Source organism: Canis aureus, chromosome 9 (assembly GCF_053574225.1).
Source record: "Canis aureus isolate CA01 chromosome 9, VMU_Caureus_v.1.0, whole genome shotgun sequence".
Classification (NCBI taxonomy): Eukaryota; Metazoa; Chordata; class Mammalia; order Carnivora; family Canidae; genus Canis; species Canis aureus.
The window spans coordinates 16,706,315-16,720,112 of NC_135619.1; the positions used below are offsets into that span (position 1 = coordinate 16,706,315).

General features: G+C 55.7%; 1 protein-coding gene, 1 long non-coding RNA gene and 3 other non-coding genes across 6 annotated transcripts; 3 read left to right on the top strand and 2 right to left on the bottom strand.

The window, feature by feature from the left end:
• Positions 1–1,011: 1,011 nt before the first annotated feature.
• Positions 1,012–1,175, top strand: LOC144321400 (U1 spliceosomal RNA). The gene has a single exon (XR_013387062.1). It is a non-coding gene; the product is annotated as a U1 spliceosomal RNA (small nuclear RNA).
• Positions 1,176–2,177: 1,002 nt separating this feature from the next.
• On the bottom strand, positions 2,178–6,384 carry LOC144321352 (uncharacterized). Its single transcript, XM_077910900.1, has 4 exons — positions 6,285–6,384; positions 5,000–5,866; positions 4,082–4,348; positions 2,178–3,694 (listed from the first exon to the last, which is right to left on the bottom strand). The coding sequence occupies exons 1-3, from the start codon at positions 6,382–6,384 to the stop codon at positions 4,179–4,181; spliced, it is 1,137 nt and encodes a 378-aa protein (XP_077767026.1). The 3' UTR covers positions 2,178–3,694; positions 4,082–4,178.
• Positions 5,839–5,928, bottom strand: TRNAY-GUA (transfer RNA tyrosine (anticodon GUA)). The gene is given in 2 exon segments: positions 5,839–5,874; positions 5,892–5,928. It is a non-coding gene; the product is annotated as a tRNA-Tyr (tRNA).
• Positions 6,385–9,626: 3,242 nt separating the features above from the next.
• LOC144320438 (uncharacterized) lies at positions 9,627–11,556 on the top strand. 2 transcript variants are annotated; one of them, XR_013386015.1, is made up of 2 exons: positions 9,627–10,287; positions 10,398–11,556. It is a non-coding gene; the product is annotated as an uncharacterized LOC144320438 (long non-coding RNA). The 2 variants fall into 2 exon arrangements; XR_013386016.1 differs by having other exon boundaries at positions 9,627–10,270.
• Positions 9,664–9,827, top strand: LOC144321411 (U1 spliceosomal RNA). Its single transcript, XR_013387072.1, has one exon. It is a non-coding gene; the product is annotated as a U1 spliceosomal RNA (small nuclear RNA).
• Positions 11,557–13,798: the final 2,242 nt, after the last annotated feature.

Genomic DNA, 13,798 nt, shown 5'->3' on the forward strand with positions numbered 1-13,798 from the left:
TCCACTCGATACCCAGGAAGGATCTTCTTGTATACAAGAGGAAAGGACAAGTGTGGACAGTGTGAAAGAGGTAACCTCACCCGGCCGGATGGAAGTGGGACATTTCTGTTCATTTGATTTCGGGAGACCATTCAACACTCCTCCCCAGCCCAACACCTACTCTGTGAAGGGACTCCTTGCCCTGCCTGGGGTCCTGTTCAAAGGTTCCTTTGCTTGTTGCAAGATTAGGTCACTACATAATCTGAAAGGTCATAATCAGGGTTAAAAGAAATTTTTTTTTTTTTTTTAAGATTTTATTTGTTCATTCACGAGAGACGCAGAGGCAGAGGCAGAAGCAGGCTCCCAGGAGGAGTCCGATGCTGGACTAGATTCTGGGACCCCGAGATCACGCCCTGAGCCCAAGGCAGGCGCTAAACTGCTGAGCCAACCGCGCGTCCCGGGTAAACAAAATGTCATGTTAAATTGGTGACAAAACTCTCATCTTGGTATGTAACGTTTAGCCGACTGTCTGTTGCATATTGCGTGGAATCTTTGCGGAAAGGAAGGCGAGACCGAACCCCGGCCCTGAGCCACCACCACTCCCGCGGGGCTCCAGCGGACCCCGCCTTCTCGGGTCTCCGATCCGGGTGCCGCCTCCCGGCCGCCCGACCGCCACCCCGGCCCCCACCCCGGCCGCCTCCCGTCCAGGCGTCCGCCGCCGCCGCGGCCAAAGACTGGGACGTCCGCCCGGCGTCCCAGAGCCGGGGACCGGACTGGGGGGTGGGGACGTCACGACGGGGGCGTGGCGTATGCAGATAAGCAGGCGCGCAGAGGCCGCTGGTCCGGCAGCGCCGGGGCCCGCGGGGCCCGCGTGGGGCGAGACGAAGGCGCCGGAGGCGGTGCGTGGGGTGGGCACAGGTGTCCGCGGGGGTGGCGCGGGGAGGCGTGGTGCGGAGGCGGCGGGCGTGAAGTGACCGTGTGTAAGGAGTGGGGCGAGCGCGAGGGTGCGTGCGTCGGGGCGGGGAGCAACTCATACTTACCTGGCAGGGGAGATACCATGATCACGAAGGTGGTTTTCCCAGGGCGAGGCTTATCCATTGCACTCCGGATGTGCTGACCCCTGCGATTTCCCCAAATGTGGGAAACTCGACTGCATAATTTGTGGTAGTGGGGGACTGCGTTCGCGCTTTCCCCTGGTGATTCTGGTGGCTAAGATCAGACCTCGTTTCTGGCTGCGTGCGCCTCGGAGGTCTCGTGAGCTATTCTTTGACTTTCTTGTGGTTACGGCTTGGCCTTCGGGGCTTTTCGCGTGTCGTCCGTCCCCGTGTCGTCCTTATGACCGCTCACGTCGGTGCTCACTTTCGGTTGTATCTGTATGTGGCGAGGAGTTTCCTTACTTGGGACGCCTCGGTGCTTGAGCGGTGACCGGCTCTCTCAGCAATAAAGAAATAATATTCTTTAGGAAAAAGAATTCCTTTCTTTCAGGGTTTTCGGTATCTTTGAAAAGACTCACATAACGAGAGGCAAGTCGCTTTCAGCAAATCCCCTGTGGGTTGTTTTTGTTTGCTTTTTAAAGATCTTACTTATTCAAGAAAGACAGAGAGAGGGGCACAGACACAGGCAGAGGGAGAAGCAGGCTCCATGCCCGGAGCCCCACGCGGGACTCGATCTCAGGACTCCAGGATCAAGCCCTGGGCTGAAGGCGGCGGCGCTAAACCGCTGAGCCACCTGGGCTGCCCTGCTCCTGTGTTCTAAACCCAAACCAGGAGAACGCGTTTTCTTTCTTTTTAAGATTTTTATTTATTCTTCAGAGAGAGAGACAGAGACACAGGCAATGGGAGGAGCAGGCGCCATGCAGGGAGCCCGATTTGGGACTCGATCCCGGGACTCCAGGATCTCGCCTGGGCCGAAGGCAGGCGCTAAGCCACTGAGCCACCCGAGCTGCCTTTTCTTTTCTCTTTTCTCTTCTTTTCTCTTCTTTTCTCTTCTTTTCTCTTCTTTTCTCTTCTCTTCTCTTCTCTTCTCTTCTCTTTTCTTTCTTTTCTTTCTTTCTTCTCTTTTCTTTTTCTTCTTCTTCTTCTTCTTCTTCTTCTTCTTCTTCTTCTTCCTCTTCTTCTTCCTCTTCTTCTTTTCTCCTCCTTCTCCTCCTCCTCCTTCTTTCTTCTTTCTTCTTTTTTTAAGATTTTTATTGAGAACCCCTTTTCAACTCAACACTTCTTCCTGCCCATCTTCTTTCCTGCAGAATTATTATCAAGGCTTTATCAAAACCTTCATTAGTGTGGTCCAGTGACCAGCAGTCTCAGAAGCGTCACCTGCCACCCTGGGGGCATGCTTAAGAATGCAGCATCTTAGGGACTCCTAGCCGGCACACTGGGTTAAGCCTCGGACTCTTGATACCAGCTCGGGTCGTGATCTCAGGGTCTCAGTGGAACCTGCGTAACTTTCTCCCTCTCCCTCACCCTCTGCTGCTCCCCCTGCCCCAAAGGATGCGGCATCTTAGGCTTCACCTTTGCACAACTTACCAAATCATAATCGCCGGTTTAACAAGAGTCCCAGTTGATTCTATACACGTTGACGTGTGAGAAGCAGGGATCTAACACAGTGTATATTTGGGTTTTCTGACTCTACCCACTGGGACCTAACTTCCCTGAGGGCAGGCTTTCTTGCTTATTTTGTTGACTCTTCCATTCATACTTGGCTGGAATAGCGCATGGCTATGTAATAGGCTTTTAATATACTTCATGAATTCACTTACTGATCTCAGGCTTAAAAAAGTAGATTCCAACCATGTTCCAGATTCTAGCTCTGAGTCCAGGTAAGATTAATAACACTGTATCCTTCCTACAGAGAAATCACAGAGTTGGAAACACTCACTCCTTGGTCATTTTCAACAGTAGTGTCTTTGAAGGTCATTTGCTTGGGCCCCTCCACGAGAGCTGTGAAAAAACAGTCCCTGAGCTCAGGGGGAGCATCCGCTGGTCTACACCATCAGCCCCCAACCTAGTCTCCTTCAGCCCCTTCTCGCTTTGGGAGAGTGGGAGGGATCATCTTACAGACATCAGAAAAAGGTAAGTCAGGGGTGTGCGCCTTAACTGCTCTCACACGCCTGCCTCCTGCTCGTGCATTGCTTCACCCTGGGTCAAGCTGTAGGGGAGCCAGAGCCTTATTTTGATCCTTCCGGGTCTCCAGCAGGCCCTTAGAATTAAATGGACAAAAAACAGAATAACAGGAGGAAAGCACACGGAGTTTTACGTGTACATAGAGGACCACATAGGAAAATGAAGACCCAAAGAGGTGGCTGGGTGGTTCTCCAAGGAGCCCTGGTCCCTTTTGCTTTTTATTTTGTCTGAAGACCAAGATCTGGTGCTTAATGTTCACTGATACTGGTGTGTCATCGCATCGCCAGTTTAACAAGGCTCCGCACCTATGTTATATCCATTGTTATCATTGTCTTATCTTGCCTTGGCCGGTGGGAAGCCTTTCAAGCTGGCTCTCTGGTGTGCTTGACACGCCCACATCAGTCATTGTACATTTCTTTACTTTTTGACACGGCTACACGTTCCGGGCTTGACGAGGCCCATCGAGACCCAGCCGTGGGGGCCCTTCTGGTGGCTTGGCTCCTTTGCCCCTCCTTTGGCCACCGACCTGGATTCCTTTGACAGAGGTGGCCACCACCTGGAATAGGTCAAGATTCTTTGGATCTCCTGGAGAGGCCCTGGACTCAAAGGAAGAAGAAGAGAACACCAGTGCCCAGATGGGACTCCTTGCCCCGGCTCCATGTGTTTTAACACACGGTTCAGATCCCGTCTAGTGTGTGCCACCCAAGACCACTCACCCACCCTACGCAGGTCCCACAGAGGCGCAGCAGGCCGCATCCGCATAGCCTTCCCTTGACTGAGTGTGTCGCCAGCCCTGCACCCTCAAGGACGGGGCGGGGGAGGGAGTACCTTGGAAGCCCCCCACTGCTCTCCATGACTCCCAGACAGGAAGGATCGGCCATGCTTGGGGCCCACACCTGCACTGGCTGGTCACCAAAGCCCGCTGCCCCCCCCTCCCCCTACTTCCCCAAAGCACCAAAGCTAGGTCCCCGGGCATTCCACACCTCTGCATCTCATCGGAGATGATGGGGGCGCGCGTCCCATGAAGGTCTTAAGGTTTCCTCTTCGGTCCCTGTCTGCTGGTCTCTGTAGACGGTGACATTAGAGGCTGGGGTCTCTGGGCGACTTCCAAGCCATACCATCTTCCTGAAGGTCACCTGTTGGACTTCCGCGGCAGGGCCTCCTGAACCCGCAGAGGGTCCCCTTCAGTCCTTCTTGGTGAGCAGTGGGACTGGGACTGGGACTGGGTCGGGGAGAGAACCAGGAGGTGCCTTCCGGGAGAGGAAGGCGTGTGGGGAAACGCAGTGTCCCGGCGGAGAGACAGAACCCAAACCAAACAGGAGCCTGTGGGCTCAGAGGCCGGGGATGGCGGCGGCTGGGTCCCCGAGGCCTCAAGAGCCACATTCCCACTGCGGTTCCGGTTCCGCTGCCAGTCCCCCCGGGCATGCACTCCAGCTGCACTGGAGCCTCTGGAGTTTCCTTCCCACAGGCAGGAAGAGAACACCCCCCCCACCCCCCCCCACCACCTGGCCCCGTCGCGATCTCCCCGGGGCTCTCCGGCTGGGCCTCCGTACCCTCCTCCGCAGGCCTTGTCAGTACAGCCTGAAGGGTCTGGCTCCAGGTCAGCCAGCTGGTCAGGGCCCAGCCGCCGGCGGCCCGTGGAAGGGGGTGAATTTGCGTGCGGGTCCAAGAGGGCAGCCGTCCAGCCCGCACCCACCGCACCCCCACCGCCACCGCCACCCCCACTCTCTGCGCCCTGCCTCCAGCCCTCATTGCCCGACTCCCCGGCTCTCCCTCAGCTCTAAGTCTGCGCTTTGGGGGCCAGTCTCCCCTTCCTTCCCCCCTGCCCCTTTCTGCAGGTGGAGACCCCAGCGGTCGGAGGCCGGAGAGCGGACAAGGCGGAAGTGTTGCGTGTGTCTCACCTCCCCGGGCCACACGCACACGTGCAGCAGGAGAATCGGCGCCCCGGCTGACTGCGGAGGTGCGGGTGTGGCGCGGCGTGCGAGCCGTCCCTGCTCCCTCGGCGGGAACGCTGCCCCCCGCGGCTGCAGGGACAGGTGCAACGGCACGGGAAGCCTCGAGGGTCCTCCCGTCGACCAGAGACCCGAAGGCGCCTCCGAGGTTCTTGCTCATCACCACGGCCAGGCCCGTGGGGGCCCCCGCGGCATCTCGCTTCGGCCAACGTCCGCCTCGACGCGAGCGCGCGGTGGGCAATGGCTTGGGAACTAGCACCCTGAGGTGTGCTAGTCCCGTCCCACCGAGTAGATCAGGCGGTCTTCTGTCTCCGTAAGTCCGTATCTTTCGGGACCATACGAGGGGCAGGGAAGAGGGAGACAGAGCCTGCAGCAGCTGGGAGGGACGGAAGCAGGGACCGCCCCGCCCCGGGAGGTGGGGCAGGAGACCGAGGCCGAGACCGAGGTGGAGAGGGACAGTCTTCACGAACGCCCAGACGCCGGGCCGCCTCGGGGGCTGGCCGAGGGCACAAGCCCTTCGCCCACTGCTGTCTGTCTGGGGCGGGAAAGGAAAGGAGTGGAAGGGGCGCGGGGACGCGCGTGTAGGTAGGCTGCGGGAGGAAGGCGCAGGCGTGTGCCCCTGGCGACAGCGCACGCGCGGCTGAGTAGGGGGCTGTGCCCTAAAGGTTTCCCCGACTTGGGCCTGGGGGAAGACGGCGACGCCAGGCTGCCAGGGCCGGCGCGGGGCAGAGGCCGGGCGGGCGCTGCGGGGCCGTGGCTTCCCGGAGGGCGCAAAAGCGTCAGGCACCTCCTTCGAGCCGGAATCGAACCAGCGACCTAAGGATGTCCGCGCCTAGTCAGCCTACAGTCCTCCGCTCTACCCGCTGAGCTACCGAAGGGTGCGCGCTCACACGCCTGGGTCGTTAGCGTTTCTCCGGGTGACGGAGGCCACCGCCCTGGCGTGCCGCCGCCCCCGCCCCCGCCCCCGCCCCCGCCTGCCTCGGCGGCGCGGTGGGAACCGCTGCGAAGGGAGCTGCCCCCGCGCCGCCCGCCGCCCGCCGCCCGCCGCGCCGCTTTCCCCGCGGGGCAGCGAGTGCCTGCGCTCGGCAGCTGCCCGGCCGGGGCCGGCCTCCCGGGTCGACGACTGTCCGCGGCCTGGGCTCGGGCTCTCGCCCGCTGCCTCAGTTCCCCACGCGTGCGGTGGGGGAGGGAGGCCCTGACCAGCAGAGGAGGAGAGCCCCCCCCCTCCCGGGACCCCGCAAGGCGCGCACCAGGTAGGCGGCTGCGACCGCCTCACTACCTGCTGGGTGTTTAAATGCCTTTGGTTCAAACTGATCCTTAGGCCTGAATGACATTTTCTGGCTATGCCGCCCGCCCTTCAAAGCCAATAGCATCCTTAAAAAAAAAAAAAAAAATTACATACTTATCTCCATAGAGACACAGAGAGAGGGGGGCAGAGGCACAAGCAGGCTCCATGCAGGGAGCCCGACGTGGGATTCGATCCACGGTCCCCTGGATCAAGCCCTGGGCTGCAGGCGGCGCCAAACCGCTGCGCCACCGGGGCTGCCCGGCCAATGGCGTCCTTGATTGATTTCTTTACTTTCGCCCCTGCGGCGAGATTTCTTATTTTTATTTTATGTATTTACTATTCCTATTGTTTAAAAAATAATAATGGAGAGTGGGAAGTGGAGGATTCAGATCAAGCCACTCCTCTGCTCAAAACCTATCAGTTGGGATCCCTGGGTGGCGCAGCGGTTTGGCGCCTGCCTTTGGCCCAGGGCCCGATCCTGGAGACCCGGGATCGAATCCCACGTCGGGCTCCCGGTGCATGGAGCCTGCTTCTCTCCCCTCCTGTGTCTCTGCCTCTCTCTCTCTCTCTCTCTCTCTCTCTCTCTCTCTCTCTCTCTGTGACTATCATGAATAAATAAATAAATCTTAAAAAAAAAAGAGTCCCATATTCAGGTGACTGAGCAAGCCAGGCACCCCCATCTAGAGCTTACTTAAACAAAATAGACACAACAAACACATAAACAAACCCTTTTGATTCACTCAGAAATAAAGTCTTAACAATGGCCTGCAAAGAGTGGAGCCGGCGCTTGAGATGCCTGGCGGTCCATTCTGGGGAAAGGCCAGCAGCGCCACGGTCCCCTGCGGGGACCCCTTACACGGAGCTGGACTCCCGAAGGGCACTACCAGAGGTGGAAGTCCAAATCAAGAGTGTCTGCCGGCGGTGCCCAAGGGGATCTCCGCAGCAGCGAGTACCTGCGGTGGATTTCCAGGCCGAACTGAGACGCCAAGAGGTGAGGCGGTTAAAGCAGTATTGGAACATCCAAATAGCTGATTTCCAAGTGGAATGAAAACACTATCCACGAAGGGGCGCCTGAATGGCTCAGTGGGTAAAGCGTCCGACTGGATTTCGGCTCATGTTATGAGCTGAGAGTCAGGAGATCGAGCCCTGTGATGGGCTCTGCGCTGAGCATGGAACTGCTTACGTTTCTCTCTCCTCCCTCTGCCCCTGCCCTTCCCCGTTCTCTTTCTTGCTCACTTGCGCTCTTCTCGTGCGCTCTCTCTCTCTCTCAAAGAAGAAGGAAGGAAGGAAGGAAGGAAGGAAGGAAGGAAGGAAGGAAGGAAGGCCATAAGAAAACAGTCTGACGATGATCTACAAGACCCTCATGATCTCACCCCCACCTAGTCCCCTCTCTGACTTAATTTTGTACAATTCTTCAAGGATGCTCTGGACCCGAGGCCTCCTTGCTAGTCACACACACTCCTACCCGGGCCTTTGCTCTAGGCCGTCTCTGCGCTCTGGGTGCTTCTCCCCAGGGAGCCATGACGGACTGCCTCACCCCCTTCAAGCCTTTGCTCATACAGCACCGTCTCACTGTAACCTCTTCTGACCACCCCGCTTTTCCACAGCAACCTGCCCCCCACTCAACTCCTGATGCCCTCTCCCTCCTCAGCGTTGGCTTTTCACAGCTCCTAACCCCTCACAACCCCACTGAATTACCTAGTGTGTCCACTGGCGGTTTTCTCCCGCTCCCCCTGCCCCTTCTGCAAAATATGAGCACCAAGAGGCCCTTCTGGCACCAATTCCCGAAGCGTCTGGCACAGCCTATATACTCACCAAACAGTTGTCAAGTGGACAAACTCTCAGTGTCATCAAAGAGGAGATGAGAATATAAAAGAGGGGGAAAAGAGAGAGAGAGAGAGAGAATATAAAAGAGGGGGCCGGGGCCAAGAGCCAGGGTTCAGCCAGGGGGAGGTGTGGAGTTATCTTGTTGGATCAGGAAGCAGGATCTCTTAGGTTGAGAACTGCAGAACTCTCTCAGCACAGAACCACCCCTCCAGACCGTGTCCTTCGCTGAGATTTGACCAGACTCCTTGCAGCAGCACAAGGTTCTGTCCCTAAGATGGACCGCCAGCCGGAGAGATTCGTGAAACAGCTGACACGGGCCCCCAACCCCTCTTTCGGAGGGCATCTGAAGGGTGGTGGGGGAAGGACAGGGCCCATCTCCGCGTCCCCGAGGGAGGAGAGCATCCCCACTTCCCTGGCTGCCAGCTCACTAACACGGCCGCCTACCAGCAGTTACACCGACCTCCCCCATCGGGAACTTTTCGCTTCCCCGACTGGCCTGAGCCCCCTTTCCCGCGTTCTTGCTGCCAAACGGCCACATCACCTCTGCACGATTGGGAATGGAGCTCAGCTCTTTGCCCTCCCGTCACTTTCGCTATTGTCTGCTGCGATTATCTTTGACAGGGTCCAAGTCAGAAAGCGCCAGAGGGCACCGGGTGGGGCCGCCCCGAGTGGGTGCTGGGGGGCAGGAGGAGGCCGAAGGGCGCCAGCCCCCGACTGCCCGCTGGGGCTCCCGGGAGACACGCGACCCGCTGCGGTGGAAGGGCACCGTTTAACGCTTGCCTTCCTTTTCTTGCTTGCAAACTTAGCATCGTGGTTTTCCTTCCAGCGTTTACTAGATCAGGCCACTACCGCGCGTCCTGAAGAAGCGCTTTCCCTCAGAGAGACGCCGTCAATGAACATCGCCGGGGATTCTCCTTCGGGCGGCTTAGCACTGCGGGTCAGCCGGCGGAAAGGCCTTTCCTGAGTTTTCGATTGTATTTGCAAATGAGTTTCGAACACGCGAGGACACAAATGGGCTGAAACGTTCTTGGTGCCGAAAGGAAGGCGACACCGAACCCCGGCCCTGAGCCACCACCACTCCCGCGGGGCTCCAGCGGACCCCGCCTTCTCGGGTCTCCGATCCGGGTGCCGCCTCCCGGCCGCCCGGCCCCCACCCCGGCCGCCTCCCCTCCAGGCGTCCGCCGCCGCCGCGGCCAAAGACTGGGACGTCCGCCCGGCGTCCCAGAGCCGGGGACCGGACTGGGGGGTGGGGACGTCACGACGGGGGCGTGGCGTACGCAGATGAGCGGGCGCGCAGAGGCCGCTGGTCCGGCAGCGCCGGGGCCCGCGGGGCCCGCGTGGGGAGAGACGAAGGCGCCGGAGGCGGTGCGTGGGGTGGACGCAGGTGTCCGCGGGGGTGGCGCGGGGGGACGGGGTGCGGAGGCGGCGGGCGTGAAGTGACCGTGTGTAAGGAGTGGGGCGAGCGCGAGGGTGTGTGCGTCGGGGCGGGGAGCAACTCATACTTACCTGGCAGGGGAGATACCATGATCACGAAGGTGGTTTTCCCAGGGCGAGGCTTATCCATTGCACTCCGGATGTGCTGACCCCTGCGATTTCCCCAAATGTGGGAAACTCGACTGCATAATTTGTGGTAGTGGGGGACTGCGTTCGCGCTTTCCCCTGGCTTTTCTCGGTAGAAAGAAAGAGATGCTCGGCTTGTTTCGCGCCTTCCATCGCCTGCCAACGGTTCTTTCTCACCGGGCTCTGTTACGTTCTTGTCGTTCAGTAGCCTCAGTCGCGGCAAGGCGTGAGCTTGGTCGCACGACAGCGCTTCCTCTCGCAGTTCTTCCGAGTAGCTAAGTTGAGGACCGTGCTGTGCTGTGCTGTGCTGTGCTGTGCTGTGCTGTGCTGCCAACGTAGGAGTCCTCTGGAGACCTCGGTACGTCGAGCTTGAGGGCTTTCGAGCGAATGCTCGAGAGTTGCGAGAGGTACGCGGGGTGGCCGTCGAAGGCGGGCGCGGGCGGTCACGCCTACTCCAGAGAAGGTAGTTCCTGCGCCGCATCCGACAGCCAAGCCGGCCGGGTAGCGGGTTGCTGGGGAAGAATCGGGAGTCCCTTGGTACGGAGGTCAGTTTGCATTGCACGTGAGTCGCGGGCCTTTCTTTAAAGCGGTGGGAAGAGGGGCCCGGCGCCACACCGGGGGGACATACCCTGGGTTCCGGAATTGCATGCAGAATTAACCAATTTTTCCCAGTGGCTTTAGGAGGACCCGTGGGCCTGAGCCCCTCCACCGGAGGCCGCCGTAGAGTTCATCTCTACCGAGCTTTCCGGGAAGGTCTGGCACTGTCCTCCTCCTCACTCCCAAGTACGTATATATACGTGTGGATACGTGTGGAGGCCGCGTAGGCCCGTCGCATGGACGGGAGACCGGGCGAGACCAGCCGGCCGTCTCAAAAAGACCTTCCAGGGACGCCCGGGTGGCTCAGCGCTTGAGCGCCTGCCTTCGGCCCACGGCGCGATCCTGGAGACCGGGGATCGAGTCCCGCATCGGGCCCCCTGCCTGGAGCCTGCTTCGGTCTCCGCCTGTGTGTCTGCCTCTCGGGGTCTCTCCTGAATGAATAGCACAGCGCGTATACTGTGTCTCATGAATAAGTAAATAAAAATCCTTTTAAAAGAATACGTGGGGGATAGATCCCAGGGTACGAATTGCATGCCTCGCCTGTCAAAAAGCCTAAAGTGTATTGTATCATCACGGGTTGTGCTGTAACTTTGCCATTACTATCTTTGCAGCAATTAGTAGTTATATTGACTCAAACCAGTACCGTTGTGAAGGTGAGAGGAAAAACTCACCAATGCGTTTACTTATTCCTAAGGTGTTTATAGTTAACGGGGATTCCTTTCTTTTATTCAAACCCCTCCAATCAAGTCGGTTTACAAAACATTTTTGGATCAAATGTAGGGCTGGAGTATCTCTGATACATACTAGTTTTACTTTAGTATTAAAAAAAAAAAAAAAAAAGGTTATCAAGGAAGATGGCCCACATGTAATCTACCAGTAATCACTAATAATTGAAGTGTTGAAGTTAAATCTGACCATACCTATATACTGTGTGGAGGCCGAGAAAATCAAGGCCATTCCACCTCAAGTTTAGCGTTAGCACAAGTACAGCCATCTCAGGCCCCTGTGAATAAGAGCTGAACTCTAGAGGGAAAACCGCAGAACGCCCTTGACCGAGACAGAAAGTCCCATGTTGGAATGAAAACAGAAATTCCTCCAGCCCTTCTGAAAATCCCCTAGACCAGCCCATAAAGACCCAGCTGTAACCCACCTCGGGGTCCGAGTCCCTGCTCCGCTGTGTCGGGCACACTTGGACCCAGGCTCGAGCTTGCTAATAAACCCTCGTGTACTTGCATCGGTGTCGGCTCCTCGGTGGTTTTCTCGGATTCGCAATCTTGGGCACAACAACGGAGAGTGGGGAGTGGGATTAGTTGGAAATCTGTAACTGTAGGGAATCAGTACCTTTTCAGTTGCATTCGGTAGCAATATGTTATTCTAGGGAACTTAGGTGTCAAGTCCTTGTGAAAACCATTGTCCAGTCCTCCTGAAGTCAGTGCTGGCTGTACTTGGAAAAACTTGAATCCAACTGTTGTTTCCTTTACTTTTCTTTCACTTTGACAGCAAATAAGTGACCTCGGTGAACCTTTTCAAAAAGTGTAGCGGCCACTGCCACAGCTTTCGAAGCACTAGCCCAGGAACCGGCGTCCAGAACTGAGAAATAGACTATTACTTTATAGCCGAATTCAATTTTTGAGTTGACTCCACTAGCAGCATCTTTTTATTTATTTATTTGTTATTTTTTAAAAAGATTTTATTTATTCATTCACAAGAGACACACAGAGAGAGGCAGAGACACAGGCAGAGGGAGAAGCAGAGGTTCCCTGCAGGGAACCCGACGCGGGACTCGATCCAGGGACTCCAGGATCACACCCTGGGCCGAGGGCAGGCGCCAAACGGCTGAGCCACCCAGGCGTCCTAGTATCTTTATTTTTAAGACAAAATAAGTGGAAAGGTTTTTCAAATTTTGGAAAAAGTGGAGGGAATGACTATAGCTGATTTCATTCCTTCAAAATATTTTTCTCGGGCAGCCCGGGTGGCTCAGCGGTTTGGCGCCGCCTTCAAGCCCGGGGTGTGATTCTGGAGTCCCGGGATCGAGTCCCACGTCGGGCTCCCTGCATGGAGCCTGCTTCTCTCTCCCTGCCTGTGTCTCTGCCTGACTCTCTCTGTCTCTCTGTGTGTCTCATGAATAAATGAGTAAAAGCTTTAAAAAAAAAATTTTTTTTTTTCTCCTAAGGAACCCAACCACAGGATCTTGGGAATTTTCATGCAGTGTTTTCAGTGGTTTTGCCTGTTCTGTAAAACCTGAAGCCTACTGTCTGTCTACAATACCCTAGTAGTCCACCAATTTTTAATTTTTTTTATTTTTTTGGTAGCATACCAAACTTTGAGTTTGGTGACTTTGAGACTGTAACTTCGTAACGCTTTGCAGGCCTTAGCTGACATGTCCTAAATGTTATACTTCAGTTTCACAATTATTGCAATGTTGAGGCCCTATGTCCCTTTGAAGCAAGGGATTGTAACAAAGCCCAAATGCCCATTTCACATTGGCTCACCCAGGGATCCCCTAAATAAATAAAATCTTTAAAAAAAGAATGGGCTACTTACAACTAGGCACAGTTACAAAAAAAAAAAAAAAAAAAAAAAAAAAAAAGGAAATCCATACATTGCCAATACCTCCTCACTCTCCCTCTTTATAAACAGCTCCCACCCACTGCCCCCTTGCAGACAGCCTCTCCTCTGCTAACCTGCCGCTGCTCCCTTGTGCTATATCCCATAAACTTCTGTCTCCTTTGTTCTGTCTCAGGTGGATTCTATCACTGCCTGAGCCACCTGTTTCCACCAAAATGCCGCCCCATATTTGTGGGCCCCCATCGGATCTGGACAGACACCACAAGGGATGCTGTGAGTTATGAGGGTGGAGAAATGTAGGAAGTCAGAAACATTGCAGGCGACAGGTCTTTCTCTTCAATAACCTCCCTCTCATTTGGAATGGGTAAGCCTATGAGAATTCAGATGTGTAGACTGAAGAGGGTTCCTTTGACTTGAATAAGTTAATACATTTGTAGAAGTCCTTAGAAGAGCCTCATCCCAAGTGAATGCATTATTGCATGTGTAGGATTAGTATCATTCTAAGAGGAAAGTTAAAAATTATTTGAATAGGGATGTCTGGGTGGCTCAGGGCGTGATCCCAGGATCCAGGATCGAGTCCCATATTGGGCTTCTTGCAGGGAGCCTACTTCTCCCTCTACCTATGTCTCTGCCTCTCTCTGTGTATCTCCCATAAATAAATAAATAAAATCTCTTAAAAATTATTTGAATAAACAAAGAAAAATTGAGAACGATGAAAGAGGAACTGTGATGTGAGGATGGCAGTTTCTCTCTCACAAAACCATCTTCCTCTTTTCTCTGTTGCCCCTGCTCCCTCTGGTCCTCCAGCATCCCTTTATCCCTTCCAGCTTCAAATCAACTCCTGGGGAGAGAGAAAAAGATGAAGGCACAACTTCTTTACTGGTATTAAGTCACCTGCTCTGTTTGAG

What these genes read in the sequence shown, in the direction of transcription:
- LOC144321352 (XM_077910900.1), bottom strand. Translation starts at nt 6,384, where the DNA reads ATGTCATTCAGGCCTAAGGATCAGTTTGAACCAAAGGCATTTAAACAC. An exon ending in CCTGGTGCGCGCCTTGCGGG is followed by an intron (nt 5,867 to 6,284) that starts GTCCCGGGAGGG and finishes GGACATCCTTAG; the next exon opens with GTCGCTGGTTCGATTCCGGC. An exon ending in TGTGCGTGTGGCCCGGGGAG is followed by an intron (nt 4,349 to 4,999) that starts GTGAGACACACG and finishes CTCTCCCGGAAG; the next exon opens with GCACCTCCTGGTTCTCTCCC.